The sequence below is a fragment of the Populus alba genome, chromosome 13 (genome assembly GCF_005239225.2).
Source record: "Populus alba chromosome 13, ASM523922v2, whole genome shotgun sequence".
NCBI classification, from domain to species: Eukaryota; Viridiplantae; Streptophyta; class Magnoliopsida; order Malpighiales; family Salicaceae; genus Populus; species Populus alba.
Window position 1 is genome coordinate 1242261 of NC_133296.1, and position 18657 is coordinate 1260917.

An 18657-nucleotide genomic window follows, 5' to 3' on the forward strand; every position below is an offset into this window, starting at 1 on the left:
TTCTTAGTCAATATTATTTGAAAATAGATAAAATATTTTTTTTAATTCACCTAGAGTGATGAAACTTCTCTTGATCACTCAAGTACCTTATTATAATTTATTTAATACTCAATATCTGCCTTTTTATTATCTCGATTAAGATAATATGTAACAGGATCAAAGCATAATATTTTTTATAAGATTACTTAGTAATCTCAAATATAAGGATTACTTACACGACCATCACGTGAGCCTTTCCATAGATATAGGTGATCTCTTTATATGAATTCTCATACAGGTTAGTTCAATGACATGTTTTATGGCAAACACCTATATATTAATTTTAGGTATTTCTTATACCTTAGTTTATGAGAATAATTGCTTCCTTTTATAAAGAAAAGAACATAATATATATATATATATATATATATATATATCAGTCTTTACGGCTCTAATGAATCTCAATATTTAAAGAGCATCGATCAGGAATAATATTTTGATGGAATACAAATCTCATAATTTTAATAACTTTATAATTTTCCTTACAAAGTATTTTTGTTTCATTAAATCTAATATTATATGAATAATAAAAATAAATTAAATTTTATTAATATATATATATATATATATATATATATATATATATATATATAACCGATTTAACAAGATATATTAAACTAACAACAGTGACCTCACTGCAAGCAGGGATCGGTATGAACAGCAGACGGCATTGCAAAGGGTTTCTCAGGTAAAAAAATAAAAAGCAGCCATCGTTTTCGAGATGAATTGAAAGTGTTTGAATGAATAAAATCCTGGAAAAGATGTCAAACCAATGCTATAGCTTTATATCATTAGGGTTCATCGAGGGAGGAATTCTTGCTTGACTTTTTTTCTCCGATCTGATCCCAAGTTGATCGCCATCATCTTCCGACTCTGATGTTGATAACCTAAGCAATGAAGTAAAAGTGGAGAAGAGACGTGTAACTAATTAGGATGTTGGTTGTTCTGAAGCAGCTAGAGATCATATCTTTTCTAGTACACTATTTCCTTGCTTTGCTCTGATTCCAAGTATAATATCGATTTGTAAACCCTGCTGTTGTCAAGAAAAAGTTTGAACAAAATGCTGTCGTATCTGTTGTGAGAAATTAAAAGCAGAACTGCAAGAATTATTTTCATTTATCAAGGATCGATGTCGACGCATGATGGAGAAAACCTCCTGAAACTCCCACAGAATCATTTAAAAAGAAGAGGAGTAATCATGAAGGAAGACAAGATCATGCAACAGAACCATGCATGTTAGGCATGCATGCAGCTCCTTATCATCAGTACCACTGGTGTGTTCGTGTCTTAATTAATGGTGCTAACCATGAACAGTTAATGTCACTGCTAGCTATTTGTAAGCAGCTGCCTCACAGCTGACCACAGAGGAAACAGGTCAGATCAAGAAGACAACCCGTGTAGGAGAAATAAGGAGCTTGCTGACACAAACAAGTACTGCAAGTCTCTATCTTTCTCTTTCTCGATCTAATTCTTCTTCAGTCCTGGCGCCATCGATGAATATTTGAAGTTCCAGACACATTTTTCTGCGATGCTGTAGTTTCACTACCGTTTGAGCATTGATTTCTGGTACACTGAAAAACATCACGATCAACCAGAGCTACAATTTCAATCGAACCTCTTTTTGACCCTTGGATGAATCTGCCAACCCTTGTGAAGTTGGAACACGAACCTCTGCCTTTTTTTCTCTAAGCTTTGACAAAAACCCATGTGAGTGTGCAGTTAACAAGTATGAATTGATTGACATGGAATTAGATCGAGACAATTGCTCTTTAACTTCTTGAATATAAACCAGGTGAAATGATGGTACCCACCAACTATATCTCCTGTTGAAACAAATTTCCATCCGATAAATTCAATGGACTGACGTATGCATGGGGCACATAATGTTTTCCAACTCGCGAATCTTGCAAACAAACAAAATCTTAAGCATCCATACTGTTTCTCTATTTTAAAAATATTTATAAAAATTTTATTTTTTATATGTATTCAAATAGTTTTTATACGCTGATGTTAAAAATAAATTTTAAAAAATAAAAAATTTATTTAGATATATTTTCAAGTGAAAAAACACTTTAAAAAACAACTATTACCATAAAATTAAATAGGTTCTAGACAAATATAGACTTGCATGAGCTATAAGAATAGATCCTAGCATAAATACAAAACGTGATTCCAACAACTCCTTTATTTATGTTTCGGTGTATTCCTCACCAAGATCGAATAAACTCTTGTCACAAATTTTGACAAACTCAAGGAAATTGTATTCAATGTCTCAGTGCAAAAATTGAATCTAAGCTGTAGATCACGAGAAAAAAGAAAATGAAAGGAGTTTAGAAAACAAAATGAGTTAAGTTGGGAAAATAAATGAAGTAGAGTGTCGAACTCAACAAAAAAATCTATCAAAAATAGTGTAGAAAAACCAACCATAATTTTAGCTTTTAACATCTTCGTTAAAAGTGTTTTTTTTGTGAAATCTATATTAAAAAATATGTATTTTTTGTTTTTGTGGGGTGTGGTTTGTTTTTTTCTTTTCTTTTGTTATTGTTTTTTAATAAAATATTTCTTTTGCTTTTATTTTTTTTAATTTAAAATGATTCAAGCTTTTAATAGATTAAATCTCGCATTAACCATCAATATTTTATAATAATAATAATAATAATAATAATTTCAGGAATGTAAATCTCTATTAAAATAATAATAATTGGGAGGAATGTAAGCCTCTTAAATTTTAATAGATTAAACTATATTTTCAATATCACTACATGCTATTTTTGGAAATATTTTTGTCAATTATGCGATTTTGGAAGAGAAAAAAAAAGAAACGCGTAGTAGCTACAGGAATGAATGTTGATTATTTTACACTGAAACTGAAAGCAGCATTAAAGGCTGGAGAAGATGATTAGAAAGGGGACAGTGGTGGGCAAAAGAGCCAAATCGTCTCTCAGTCTAATGATTAGATCGGAATCTGTGATCTTTGCGGCGGGCCCCCGTCAGGGTGGGTCTCTTCATGTCTTCCAACCACCCGACCTCGTTGCTTCAAAACTCCTTTCAGACAAGAGGTCGACAATGCAGTCTTTAGTGGTCACACCAAACATCTATCCATTTTTCTTTATATGTTATATAATATCTTCATCCTTCAAAAACAATTCGAGGCATTTCTATGTATTAATATATATATATACACGGGTGTTTAAAATTATAGTAATAGTTATTTTTTAAAGTAAGTTTTATTTAAAAATATAGTAAAATAATATTTTTTTATTTTTTAAAAGTTATTTTTGACATCAAGACATCGAAACAATCCAAAATACATAAAAAAAAATACTTAAATTTTCATGAAACGCCGTTTGAAACGTGGGAGTTGACAAGGGATAGGTGGATTTAAGGCTTTTTGTTTGAAAATACATTAATATAATATTTTTTTTATTTTTAAAATTTTATTTTTGATATCAACATATTAAAAAAATTCAAAAAACCCAAAAAATAATTTGAAAAAATTCAAAAGTATGGTTGGACCACAATGCCAGAATAGGGTTTTAAAATCTATACTAGTTTGAGTTTTTTTTTAAAGGAAGGAATTCATGATAAAAGGCCGATTGATTTGTGTCGAAGAACCCTTCTGACGTATTAGCTTAAGTTATTAAGTTCTTAAAATATGATTTATATTATTTTTTTAATATATTTTTTTTAAATGAAAACTTTTCAAGGTAAAAACTTGCAAATGCTCACATTTCCTCCTGAACTTGTGACCACCTTATCAATTACGTTCTGATATCATATTAAAAAAATCATTTTAATAATTTATATTATTAGATAAGATTTTAAAATATAATTTATATTATTTTTTAATAATTTATAATATGAGATGACACAGTAAAACTCGGCCAAAACCCATATAATTTTTTATGATTTTTTTTTTAATAATGTTTTTTAACACTATAAAAAATTAAGCTTATCCTTTCCACTTGTGATCAGGAACAATTCAAGGAACGGATTTGATTTAAAGTGATTAACAATTTAAACGACATCAAGGATTAAGATTTGATTAAGGAAGATGAGAACTCGCATAAGTTGGATTCGATGAAAAAAACAAAATTGAAAGAAACAAAGAAAACGTAACTTCATTCTTTTCTTTTTCTTTTTTTTTTTCTTAAAAAGAAAATATTTTCCTCTCTTTATTCATGCAAGTGGGCACCCCACCAATCATTGCTCATTCATCCCATGAGCCCACTAACACATAATCACCTTCAATTCAATAGAATCAACTGCCATGTCTAAAGTTCCTGCCCATCACATCTCATTATGACTTGTCAAAACAATTTCCCAATATTATTCATAGTTACATCATTTTATAAATAGTTTAAGAATTTATTTATGTATGTATTAAGCTCTGCATGACTCTTTGTAATTTTTAAACACATGAATCTCCAAAATGATACGCAAAAATGATCAGGTACACTGAACTCAAATAAAATTATGAAAAATTAAAAAATATATATAAAACAAGTTTCAATTCTCTTCTAATTTTAGTTTGTTATTTAAAAATTATCAATTCAAATTTTACAAATCTCAAAACTTATTAGAACTTTATATAATCGTTAATTTTAAAACCTATAGAATTAATCGAAATATACACAAGCTAGCTCGGATACCCATATTAATTAAAATAAAAATTATTCTCTCTCCCCTCTCTCTCTCTCTATATATATATATATATATATATATTAGTACTCTTGTGAATAATTTAATTTAGTTGTGCTTTGAGCGTTATTTTGCACCAAAATAGCATTTCAGCATCGTTTCTCTACGTTTTAATAATGTGCGGTTTTTATTTGATACTTCTGAACAGTAGTGAAAATGAATCCATGGTAGAATTCCAACTTAAAGATTAAGGTTCATTTTTTTTTAATAGGAGATTTAAGTTCATATTTAATTGATAGTAAAAGCCATGAAGGTTTAAGAGATAAGAGCATTCAAACTATTTTGAACAATAAAGGCTTAAAAGAAAGTAAAAAAAAAAAACACCAGTTGATGTATCATTAATTGAAAAGAAAAATAAAATATTAGGTAGATAATAAAGAGAATTAAAATAAAAATGTTTTAAAGTCATTTAAAGTTTATATATCTATACAATTATATAAATAAATAAATAAGATAAATTATGTTTTTTGAATAGACTATTAAAATATATTTTTTAATTATCTTGAATTGTTTAATTACTTTATTTTTTTTTATTAATTAGAAAATAATAAATATTGATATTAATTATTTACCTTAATTATTTTCTCATGGTTGATTGAAATTTAGATATCCAAAAGGCTTTAATTGTAAAAATTATAGTAGCCACTTAAAACCTTCGAATAGTAAATCTTAAACTTTTATTACTCTCAAAAACAATTTTCCTTTTTTTTTTTTTGGTACATGACAACTACTCTCTCTCCTTAATGGAAACCACAAATCATCAATGTCTTGCACTTCGAAACACACTCAAATGTATGGGCATAGATTGAGATGCTGAAATGGAAAGAAATTGACTGATTGGTTATGGGAGTGTTGTATATATTGCTTTTTAAAGTGTGATTTTATTTGAAAATATTTTAAAATGATTTTTTATTTTTAAAAATTTATTTTTGACATTAACAATTTAACACATCAAAATAATTTAAAAACACTAAAAAATTAATTTAAAACAAAATAAATCAAATTCTAATAAAAAAAATAGATTAAAACTCAATGCCAAACAAAATATATTGAGGTGATGGTATTTATATACCATGTGCTCCTTCCAGGGGCGGACGAAGGTTTGAAGAGGGTTTTGCATTATTATAATCTTTAAACATGATTCCAGCAAAAATTTCAAGTTATGAATTAAATTGAGTTGATATGGTTAATTTAATTATTTTTTATTTTATTTTATAAAAATAATATTATTTTTTTTAAAAAAAAAATCTATAGGTTTTGACTAAGTTTTTTCATGGGCTAACCTGATAACGAATCAACCCTAATATTTTACTAGTTTATATTAAATTAATTCTATTTTTATTTTAAAAAAAACTTGGCTTGTTCTAAGATTTTTTTTTTTTTTTTTTTTTTGTCATGGATCCTGTAAAGTCGTGTCAGGTTTTAAAACAATGTTCATTAATGTCCAAATTCTGTGTGCGCGCGCCTTGAATTAACCATAAATTGACAACTGTTGACATCTTTGCTTTATTTTTCTTTTTCAAATGGTTAGGTAACCTTTCTATTTGAACTCAAACTAATATATATTTATTATATTATAATTATAACACTTTTTAAATGGTTAGTGGAATCACTGTTCCCCACCTAAATTACTATGAATTACAACAGTAATTCATAGTGTTTTTTTTTTTTTTTTTTTTTCAACTTTGCTTTGTTTTTTTTTTCCATTTAATTTTCTTTTAAAATGTTTTCTTTATTGATTTTATTTTTAAATATTGAACTGGTTAAAAATTCTGCTTTGTAATTTTTTTCTTTAAAATACTGCGGATAGCTACAGGTGTTTTTCCAATTAGTTTTTCCATTTTATTTTTTTAAAAATTATATTTGTTAATTTTTTTTATATTGAGCCGATTAAGAATTTAATTTTGTAATTTTTTTTCTTTAAAACATTGTTGATTGCTACAGTGTTTCTCCGCATGGTTTTTCTTTGTTTTTGTTTTTATTTTATCCGAAATTATCTTTTTTTTTTATTTTTTTAATATTGAGCTAATTAAAAATTACAGTTACAATATGTGAGGAAAGCACTGTAACTTTCCTTACAAATTACTGTGGATTGCTACAATGTTTTTTCTCATGTGGTTTTTTTTCTGTTTTGTTATTTTTTTTTCTAAAATTATATTTGTCAGTTTTATTTTTTTAAATATTAAGCTTGGTTAATAATTGCAATTACAAATAAATACAAGTTTTTCCTCACAAAACACTAGGGATTGATACAATTTTTCCTCACGTGGTTTTTTTTCCAGTTTCTTTTGTGTTTTTTTTTTTGTAATATTTTTTTTAAAATTATCTTCATCGATTTTATTTTTTTTAATATCGAGTTGGTTATAATTTAAATTTGTAATAAACTTAATTACGTGGGGAAATCACTGTAGCTTCCTCACAAAACATTGTTGAAAATTACTATTAAAAGTTATTATAAATAATATTAAATCATGTGGGGAAGCACTGTAGCTTTCATCACAAAACACTGTGAATTGCTACAGTTTTCCAACATGATTTTTTTCTCTTTTTTTGTGTTTTCTTTTAATATTTTTTTTTCTAAAATTGTCTTTGTCGATTTAATATTTTTTAATATTGAGCTGATTAAGAATTTAGCTTTATAATTTTTTTCTTGAAAACACTGTGAATTATTGCAGTGTTTTTCCCATATGATTTTTTTATTATTTTTTCCAAAATTATCTTTGTCCATTTTAAAAAAATATTAAGTTGGTTAAGAATTATAATTATAATAAAGTTAAATCATATAGGGAAAGCGTTATAGTTTTTTCTCACAAAACACTAAGGTTTGCTACACTATTTATCTAAATGATTTTTTATTTTATTTTATTGGGGAAAACACTGTAGTTTTCCTCATAAAACATTATCAATTGCTACAATATTTTTTCTTATAGGTTTTTTTCCTTCCAAAATTATCTTTGTTGGTTTTTTTTTTAATATTAAGTTGGTAGAAAATTTAGTTTTGTAATATTTTTTGCTTTTTATTAACAGAAAAGCTAAATTATGTGGCGAAAGCAATGTATCTTTCCTTCCAAAACATTATGGATTGCTACAAATCATTTTGTTCAGTCTCTAAGTTTTGATCATCAAACACAACTTTTTTTCCCGTCATGAAAATATTAGCCCCATAATATTTTAGTTTCTATTACTTATGTAGCGCTGGTTCACAATTATAATACTATTAAATATATTTATTTTATAAGTCTGCAGCAGCGTGACATGCATCTTGTATAATCTAAACAAATACACTAAGAATGCAACTCCTAGTGGTTTTGACATATAGACTAGCAGTGTGTGCAAGATACTTAAGTTTTAATTTAAATCATTTAAAATTTTACAATTGTGCAAGAGTTAATTTACGTGATATTTATACTTTTATTATTTTTTAATTCAACCATTTACTAATAAAATTTTGTAAATAATGTAATGCAATTTTATATATATTTTTTTAAAATACACAACAATTAAAATTTTAATTAAATATGTATCAAGAATACAAAATACATTATACATGAATAATCCAAAATCATTTTATTCTTGTTCGACTTTAAATTCAATATAGATAAAATTTACTTGCAAGGTTAATACAATAGAAAGAACTTATTAAGCATTTTCAGAAAATTAACTGAAGATTACAACAGATGAATCAACCTCCAACTAGCAATACGTAAAACAAATTCATTTGGCTCCTGAACCAAGCCTAGGTTTAGATTGGTTTAAAGCCTCTGTTTACTACTGTGGTAGTTTTTATAACTATGATTTAAAAAAAAAAAATTAAAAATTATAGTTTTTTTTTTTTTTTACCAAGATTTCATGTGTGCATGGCATCATAGTACAACCTATTTTTTAAAGCATTTCTTAAATTGATTTTTTAGGTATATTTTTTAAGGTTTTGATGCGCTGATATATAATTTTTTAAAAAATATTATTTTAATATATTTTTAATTAAAAAATATTATATACTGTATTACTAAACAGATCGTTTTTAGTAATGCCCTTTAAAACAACAATTAACTAAATATTTTTAAATTTATAGTTGACACAGAGTACAAATAAAGCCGAAATCCTTAAATGAAAAGCACAGTAGAAGAGATTCTGTGCAGTAACATTGAACATTTGTACATCATATTTGGAAAGCAATTTAACTTTTTAATGCTCTTCTTATGGTGTTAGACGAAGCATATCATAAAAGGGAGACACCAGCCATTGTTTTGTAACAACAATTTCTTTACAAACTTACCAAAGTTATTCTCTTTACCTTGCTGCCTCGGCCTCTATTCTTCTCTTAATGTTTGGAACGTGGTTTTGCATTGTGTTTTTAAAATTTTTAATTTTTTTTATATAAAAATTAATTTTTTTATATGTTTTAAATTATTTTGATGCGTAGATCTTAAAAATAATTTTTTTTAAAAAATAAAAATAAATACATTTTAACATCAAAAAATACTTTTAAAAAAACAACTGCAACTATATTTTAAGCCTATTAATTTTAAAAGATTTTCTTATGAAAGGCTGTCAAATCTGGGAATAGCTTGATAAAAATTAATACAATATTTTCTTGTTGCTGTTGATTTTTGAATAATTGATAGCATAATAGATTAATTGATGCATGGATTAACTATGAGTTTTCCATCTCAATAAATAATCAATAATCCTCTGATTTTCTTTCATGCTAGATTATCAATTCCTTCCCTGCTGATTAAAATAGATATATAAGCATTTATTTTTTAAAAGAAAATCCTTGATAATATTATTGTCAATTAATCTAAAAAAATACTGTTAATTTATTTTAAAAAAATGTTATGGATGATTTGGGGCAAAAATCACCCCGTTTATCATCTAAACAAGCAATCAATGAACTAAAAGCTTAAATTGTCACCCTTTTTACAATTATTTTAGTTATAATGGTTTTTTTTTTTGCATGATTATTGATTTATTTAATTAAATATTTGTATAAGCTTAAAAAACACATTAAAAAAATCTACATAATTAATTTATTTTGAAAAAAAAAATAATTTGCAGCAAAGCACGGCCAAATAGTTAATGGTTAAGTATGATTTTGTGATTTGAACAAACAATTAATTAAATATTGATTTTCATTCAATCTATATTATCAATTTTATGCTTAGTGATTTAACACCCATCATTCATGAATATACGTTTTTTTTGGCAAAAATCTATATTACTACTTGTTAGTATTATTTATGGTTAATTTTTTGGAAACTCGTTATATATGGTTTGACCCGCACTCTGCCAGTTAATTGCTAGTTTATAATTTAAATAAACTCAATAAATTATATATATACGCGTGGCGCACACACAGTAAACAATCAATAAACCTAAACCTTCATAATATACTATCTATATTTTTTTTTAATCATTTGGGAAGTTGTTGTAAATTTAACCATGATTTTGTGATTTGAATAAACAATTAATATACCTTCAATTTTTCTTTCAGTCTAAATTATCAATTTCCTCCTTGGTGATTAATTACCAACCAACATACTTTTCTGGGGGAAAAAATTCAGCTACCGCCTGTTAATACTATTGTTAATTATTGTAAGAAATATTAATATTATTTTTAATTATTTGAAAAGTCGTTATAAACGATTTGGCATGCAATCTACCTCTTAATTATAAATCCATCACTCAAATAAATATGTAATAAACCTAAACTTGTATTATTACTCTGTTTAATGCTATTATCAATTACTTTGAGTAACACTAATCTCATATAATATTATTATAGAATCAATTTACCAAAAATACTTATAATTTATAAGTGAAATTCCACTTATTTAATAAATGGGATGTATGTCCAAGGTTTCATATTCTTAACTGAGATGCTAGAATATCACTTAAGTTTGGTGACATTCATGAATATTTTTTTAGAAGCAGTCAAAATATTTATTTTTATATTTAAAATTATATTTAATTTAAAAAAATATTAAATTTTTTATTTTTTTAATTCTAATATATATATAAAAATAAAAAATAATATGAAAAAAATAATCATGGTTTTTTAAAAATACTTTGCATATATAGTATTAAATAAAAATTAAAAATTATTACTATCATGTTATCATTTAATTTGAATTAAGAGTGAGAGAAAATATATTAGTTAGAGAGAGAGAGAGAGAGAGAGAGAGAGAGAGAGAGAGAGAGAGGGATGCAATCACGCTTCTTAAAATAATTTGAATTTTTTTCAAATTAATTTTGTTTTTTGTTTTAGATAGTTGTTGAAAAGTAAATTTAAAAAGATAAAAAATATTTTAAAAAACAGTAATTACCGATAGCGAACTCTACCGTAACATCACAAAAAGATGACGTGATTTTCTGACCATTCACTGGTCATAGATTTTACCACAATCATTAAATATTATTACAGCAGCTCTAAGACTCATCGTTTTCTATCTTTCTTCGTGTATTGTTTTGTTTTTGTTTGTGTAAGAGCTTATGTCCTGTTCTTCAATCACCAGATAGATTCTCTCTTCATTTCCGAAATTTAACCACAAAAAAAAAGTTAAGAAAAGAAAAATTCATCTTTTTTATTTTAGATCCAACAATGCTAATTTTTCTTTATCAAAGTTAGGGTTTTTTTTTTCCACTTTCTTCCTTCTTCTAACCCTTCAATCCAATCCTTAAATTAACCACAATAACCTTATTTTATAGTCCAATTCTCCAGCTGGGTTTTCTTGTTTTAGTTTCCTGAATCCGATTTAGCTAAAAAGTACAAGTCTTTGCACCAGATCAGAGGTTGAAACCGTGTGTGTGATTTTGCTGGTTTTGGCGGGGGGATATGTGGCCGTTTGATTTGTTGACTTTTTGGGTTTGAATTGACGATCAAAAGAGGATAAGATTGGTTGGTGGAATTCTGATTTGGTTAGCGTTCCATGCTTGCATGTAGAGAATTGTGGAGTTTTGGTGCTCAAAGTTTAATCATTTTTGTTGATTATCATTAAGGGCTTTTGGGGTTTATAATTTACAGGGTTGTTGTCTTTTTTTTTTTTTTTGTAGAATTTTGCATGTATAAGCATTAAGGGGTCCTCTGCTAAATTGTAGAGGATCCCTATTCACCGGTGTTGGTTAGTTTTTATAGTTTTTGCTGTGAATTGGGGAGATGAAACAGATAAATATTTGAATTGTGGTTTCTTTTGGAGGGATTATTCTAGAATTGGCATCGTATTGATTGGTGGTGTGCTAAGTATTGAGTGTATTTATATAAATTATTTTTTGGACGGAAGATGTTTGGTTCTGGTTCCAGTACTGGCCATGATAATAGTGGTGTAAGTCCAGTGCGCTTCGTGTGGCCTTATGGAGGTGGCGAAGTGTCCATCTTTGGTACCTTTACACGGTGAGTTGCTCAATTAATCAGATTTTTTTAATTATCACCAACTATTATTATATGGTGGTGAATGTATAAATGGGTTTTTAGTTATGTTATTGAATATGCCTTCTATTCTAGTAACTTTTAGGCATTTTTGGTATGTGGATTGGATGTCTTGTGTGTATCTAATTGAGTTGTAATTTGGGGCAGGTGGACTGATCTTATACCCATGTCTCCGATGGAGGGGTGCCCTAATGTATATCAAGTTGTTGTTAGCTTAGTTCCTGGATTGCATCAGGTTTGTTAAACCAACCCAGCTTGTAAAGCATATTTAACAGCTGTGCATGTGATGATGTGGTAATTGGTTTTTTGTTCCATTATATAACTATTTAAGTGAGTTTTTCAGGCTTGAAAGGAAAGTAACTCAAATTTATGTTAATCTTTAATCAATTTGGTTATGCTATACAAAGATAACCCACGACTTTATTAGTTATCCATGAGAATTCACGGACCTTTCGCTGTCTTAAGTTGTCAAAATGGAGAGCATAGAAATGAAAGGCAATAGATTCTTTTTAATATGTAACAAAGGAAAATGGTAATGAAAGCTATAATGAAGCTGGTCTTGTGCCATTACTAAAAAAGGAGGCCATCTTTGAAGAGCATCATCCCAATGGAACATAAATGATTCAGGAGTATGGTGTTTTCAAAATGTTTCCCTTCACAAGGTTAAGCTTCTGGGATGTAATCCATTGCCTTTTCCATTGAGGTCAAGATTACTGTCATAATAGTAAAATGAGTTTGTTTAAGTTTTTATGTTTGTTAACGTATGCATTCTGCATTAGCATGTGGTTTTCAACAGGTTCTATCTGTTGCTTTCTCAGAATGTTTTTAGGTCTGATTTGATTAACACACAACATATCCAATTTTCTCTCAATTTTAGAAGTCAGTTGAATTAATAATGTTATTGTTTGTCTCTAAGAAATTGAATATTTGGTAGGCCAAGCTATATGAGGAACCGCAGGAACTGCTGGTTGCTGTAACACTTGCAGGGTCTTCATTCTTCTTTTTAACATGTTAATGGTTGTAGGGATGGAATAGGATGTTAAAGTGTTCTTGGTCTGGTGTAACAATGTTTGCTATTTTCGTAATTAACATTCTCATCAACATCTCTGCTACCGTCAAAATTGTTGTCATTTTCGCTTGCAGTTCAAGTTCTATGTAGATGGACAATGGAGGGTTGATGAGCAGCTATCCTTTGTTAGTGGGCCTTATGGGCTGGTAAATACTGTTGTCTTAACTAAGGATCCTCCACAAATCATTGATTCTGAGACACCTGGAAGATCCAACATGGAGCTGGATGATGTTTCTGTTTGCCCGGTAAGATACATTTCAGCTTTTACATAAATATTTACTTTCAGACCAGTTTTCAAGCCCTGATACTTAGCTGTATTTCATAGTATGTGTTATTATGTTCCAAGCAGTGCTTTGTTTCTCATCCTTGCAGCAATGATTGGGAGAAGCCATTTCTTCTTGTACTTTTCCGCAGTTATTGCTCTTTCTCAATCTAGACCTCTGTTTATGTGCGTCCATGTTGTGTTTCATCTGTACAATTGCATCTCTTGTTTGTTCTTTGTAAACAAGATTTGATTCAGAAGTGCCTGTGTGCCATATTTTGGTGTTGCCTTGGGGGAATGTAAACGTATCAGTAGGAAGGCCCAAAAGGAGAGAACAGATGAATCATCTTAAATAAAAAAGCAACTATTTCCCTCCCTGCCTTTTTGTGCTTGAAAGGGCTTCTCTAAATTTCGTTTTCTGGGGTTAGTACAAGAGAGAAATAGGGTTGGAGCTGGCAATGAGGTAGAAATGCAAAATTAGTAATTGAGAATCTCTTCACCTGTGGAAAACAGCCAAAAATGACTAATTTGGAAATGGATATGTTATTGAGCTGTTTAAGTTTCTTCAGCTCTTGAAACTATGAAACAGAAAAGGCAAGGAGTCTTGTTGAGATTTTAATTATTTTACATTTGATACATCTCGAGTATTTTTTCATTGGGGCAGAATTGGTCACTCTGTTGGTTGGTACTTTTCAGGAAGTAATCCAAGGGATGTCAGCAGCTGATGTGGAGGTTTCTCGTCATCGTATTTCTGCATTCTTGTCCTCACATACTGCATATGAGTTGCTTCCAGAGTCAGGCAAGGTTTGAATGCTTTACCTTCTTCAGGAGCTAACTGAATGCTCATTTGCTATGTTTTCACCTACAACTGAGATGCTCAAATCTTGCTTGTCGTGTCCTCCTTTTCAGGTTATTGCCTTGGATGTTACTCTACCTGTGAAGCGAGCCTTTCATATTCTCTATGAACAGGTGAATCTCTACTATGCATGCAAACATGGACAAACATAAGTTGAAAACATTCAGCGAGTTAATGTTCTTGCTAACAAACATGAAACTAATCCAAAGTGCCTTGACATTTTGTATAATTTAGTTTCCATGCTTGGAACTATTGGTCCTATGGGTTTTTCTGTCTATTTAAATGTCTCTGCTACATTTATATTTGTTTATTAGCTCAGATCTCTCTTGCTGATTTAAGCTACTTTTAGGGCATCCCTACGGCTCCTCTCTGGGATTTTTGTAAGGGCCAGTTTGTTGGCGTGCTTGCTGCATTGGACTTCATCTTGATTCTTAGGGAGGTGTGTATTTTGGCACTCTTTGCGATGCTAATATGATTTATGATGATTTTAAGGGAAACTGTAATTTACTATAAAGAGAAAAACATGCTGTATCTTGATAAAGTACAAGACTGGTTACTTTATTTAATCTGCATTCCTACTAGGGGCTATGGTTATATAAATACCAAAAGTAAATGCATAGGATCGCGAAGATAAAATTCACAGCAAAAAACAACAATTAGTAATCCTATTTCCTTCTATAGTTACATTATGTGTTTTAGTGCTAATTAGATTTGTCATGAGTTTTGGCAAATCAAGTGCTGTACATTTTTTTTGGTCAACTACTAGAAAGATAACTATTTTCATTTTGCTGAGGAGAATTAACTGGAGAATGAATTTTAAATCTTGGCCCATGACTGCAAAAACTACACAAAAGGTTGAGTCACTTGCATCACAACCCCACACTTCTAAGTGGCCATAACATAAGCTTAAAAGAAAGTGGTTGCATTTACATGCTTATTAGTTTTCTGATGTCTTCAATTCATTCATGATTACTCAAGTTTGTCTTGTTTTTTCAATTGCATGTTTTCAAGGTGTCAGAAAACATGTGCATTCGTGCGGTTGTGCACACACACAAGCACAAGCATTTTAAATTCAAGGCCTTCTCATCATAAGCTTAAAAGAAAGTGGTTACATTTACATGCTTATTGGTTTTCAGATGTCTTCATTTCATGCATGATTACTCAACCTTGTCTTGTTTTTTCAATTGCATGTTTTCCAAGGTATCAGAAAACATGTGCATTCATGTGGTTTTGCACGCACACACTCAAGCTTTGTAAATTCACAGACTTGTCATCATAAGCACCGTTAATGTACTCGTTTTTTACTTTTGTTGTTGTAAGAAAGTTTCTAGAGTGTATCTAGCTGTTATGGTGTTGTACATGTTTGGCATTTGTCTCTTGGTGGTTTAACATTTATGAAGGTTGCTATTTCAGCTTGGAACTCATGGATCTAATCTGACGGAGGAAGAATTAGAGACGCATACTATATCTGCTTGGAAGGAAGGAAAAATGCATCTCAGCAGACAAATTGATGGCAGTGGGAGAGCATATTCTAAACATCTGATCCATGTAATGCTTCTTCTGATGCCACACTAAGATTCTTTAGCATGCAAAATAATCTCCCAGCTGTTATTTGTCATTTATTTGAGCGTCCTACATGTTGGGGTTTTCATGTTAATTGTATATTTTGCTCTTATGTGTTCAATCTTCTATAAACTTTGGATTCTATGAGTGTCAAATACACTTGGAGAAATGGTTGCAAGAAAAATAATCTTTCTATTCAATGTTGATTCTTTTAGCACCTTACGTGGTTTGGATATGGTTTGCAAGGGGCATATGGGTTGAAATGCTCTTTTAGATAACGGAATACTGCTGGAAGTCACCTGTGTATAAGTTTGTGAATCAGGTGGTGCAAATGAGCTACTTGAGATGTAGAACCTTAGATTTCTCTAGTTTAGGGATTCCTTATTCTGATGTTTCAATCTGCTTTTATCACTAATTATTTATCCACCACTCCTTCAATATGCAGGCAGGGCCATATGACTCGCTGAAAGATGTTGCTTCAAAATTTTTGCAAAACAGCATATCAACAGTTCCCATCCTTCATTCTTCTGCTCAGGATGGTTCATTTCCCCAGCTACTACATCTTGCTTCCTTGTCTGGAATACTAAAATGTAAGCTTTCTTGGTTTGATGCCTGGGGGTGTATAAATTGTTACTAACACGTGCACCTAATTGTCAGGTATATGCAGGTATTTCAGACATTCTGCTGGCTCCTTACCCATTCTTCAACAGCCAATCTGTTCAATTCCTTTGGGTACATGGGTTCCAAAAATTGGGGAACCAAACAGACGACCATTTGCTATGTTGAAACCAAATGCTTCTCTTGGTGCTGCCCTCTCTTTGTTGGTTCAAGGTAATTCCCATTTCAAAGGAATACTCGCTCTGTTATCTGTTTCTGTTTGTGTATTGCTGATTGATCTTCTTCAACCTCCCCTAACCTTGTGCTACAATACCTTCCTGATACAGCCAATGTCAGTTCAATACCAATCGTAAATGATAATGATTCACTGCTGGATGTGTATTCTCGAAGGTAACTTCTGCATCTGTGAGTGCATGTGCATGCATGTTTTGGATCTGTGTAATTGTCGAGTTGCAGGTTAAGCCAACTTTGACTTAAGTATGTTGCTTTCTTGACAGTGATATCACTGCCTTGGCAAAAGATAAAGCCTATGCACAAATTCATCTTGATGAAATAAGCATTCACCAGGTAAGTAGAGCTGATCACTTTGTAACTACCTTATAGAACTCTAGTAACCATACAATTGTGTGCACATTCTTGTGAATGGCCTGAACCAATCAACTGCCGCAGCATGCACACAAATCTCCATGTTTTAAACAATTAGAACACGCAGTTAATTAAATCAGGAGAAGATACGTGACTGGAAGTGATAAAATAAATTTCTATTTTGGATAAAAATGCATGACATGAACCTTGCCATATTAATCTGCCTTTTTTATGTTTGTGTAGGCACTGCAGTTGGGTCAGGATGCAAATTCTTCATATGGATTCTTCAATGGACAGAGGTGTCAGATGTGTTTACGGACTGATTCTCTACACAAAGTGATGGAGCGATTGGCAAATCCTGGTACTTCCATGTCAATATGATTTTTTTCATTATCAAAGTTTGAATATAGGTAGTTCTGACATTGTGGTTTGAACTTATGTTTGCTAATTGCCTCACATGCATGATTCCTTCAGGGGTTAGGAGACTTTTGATTGTGGAAGCTGGCAGCAAGCGTGTAGAAGGGGTTATCTCACTGAGTGATGTCTTCAAGTTTCTGTTGGGGGTAGCTTAGATGTTGGGGTTGCTGTGGTGACATTGGAGAGGACCGCAGTCATTACTCATTATTTTCTTTCTTAGGATAGAAAATTCAAAGAGCAAAAAAGAATTTGTAAATTGTGAGTCTTCAATTTTCCCCCATATAACCTAATGGTTATAAAGTCAAATCATGCTGCTGGAGAAACTGCCATGTTTAGTGCTAACAGAGAATGGGGTTCAGAGTGCATTGAGTTGCTCATGGCAAGTTGGCAATCCCTGCTGTTGGCAGTCTGTACTTACAAATATGGGTGGTTGATTCAATTTCATTTTCTGATCTCAGCTTATTAATTCTAGCTTAGTCTTGCTCTCATGCTATGGCTTGTCTTGTTCTCTTGTTGGACCGTTGAGTTTATGTATTTTGTTTCCAGTTTTGCAAAACTTCATTCAAAATTGGTTCTCCAAATTTATCCAGTTGATATGGTCGCAAAATTGACACTGTAAAAAATGAATCACTAACTTAGCTTGATGGTTTTGGCCCAGGCGAGGTCAGTTGAAAAAATTGATTTTATTTATTAAAATAATGTTGTTTTGGGTTTTAAAGATGACTCTTGTTTTTATTAAAATAGTGTTGTTTTTGGTTAATTCGGGTCAATTTAAAATTAATTTTTTTTGATTTATGATCTAGGCTTAAGCCTCGGTTAGGTTAGGAGGATTTTGAGTTCGAGAGTCTTCGTAAAGTAATAGCACTGTAATAACTTTCAAGCAGAGTATTAGGATAATATAATTTAACTTAGCATAAAATAATAAATTGTTTTTTATTTTTATTTTGCAGGAAGGCTGATTTTTTTTTTTTGTTATAGTGTTTTATTTAATCGAATTATTATTTTTTATGGAAAAATCAAGTTAAACCAAGCTTTATTACCTTCTTCAAGGATCCTTTAGGAAATTAATAAAAATTATGTGAATGAGGAAATAATGTTATGTTTTTATAGTATTTAACTAT

General features: G+C 29.9%; 1 protein-coding gene across 1 annotated transcript; it reads left to right on the plus strand.

Moving 5' to 3' along the window:
- Positions 1-11192: 11192 nt before the first annotated feature.
- LOC118060780 (sucrose nonfermenting 4-like protein) lies at positions 11193-18024 on the plus strand. Its single transcript, XM_035074047.2, has 13 exons — positions 11193-12130; positions 12314-12401; positions 13310-13480; positions 14194-14301; positions 14407-14466; positions 14703-14792; positions 15767-15901; positions 16362-16506; positions 16574-16747; positions 16861-16924; positions 17032-17101; positions 17363-17480; positions 17594-18024. Exons 1-13 carry the CDS (start codon positions 12021-12023, stop codon positions 17689-17691), a joined length of 1431 nt encoding a protein of 476 aa, XP_034929938.1. The 5' UTR covers positions 11193-12020; the 3' UTR covers positions 17692-18024.
- The last annotated feature ends 633 nt before the right edge of the window (positions 18025-18657 follow it).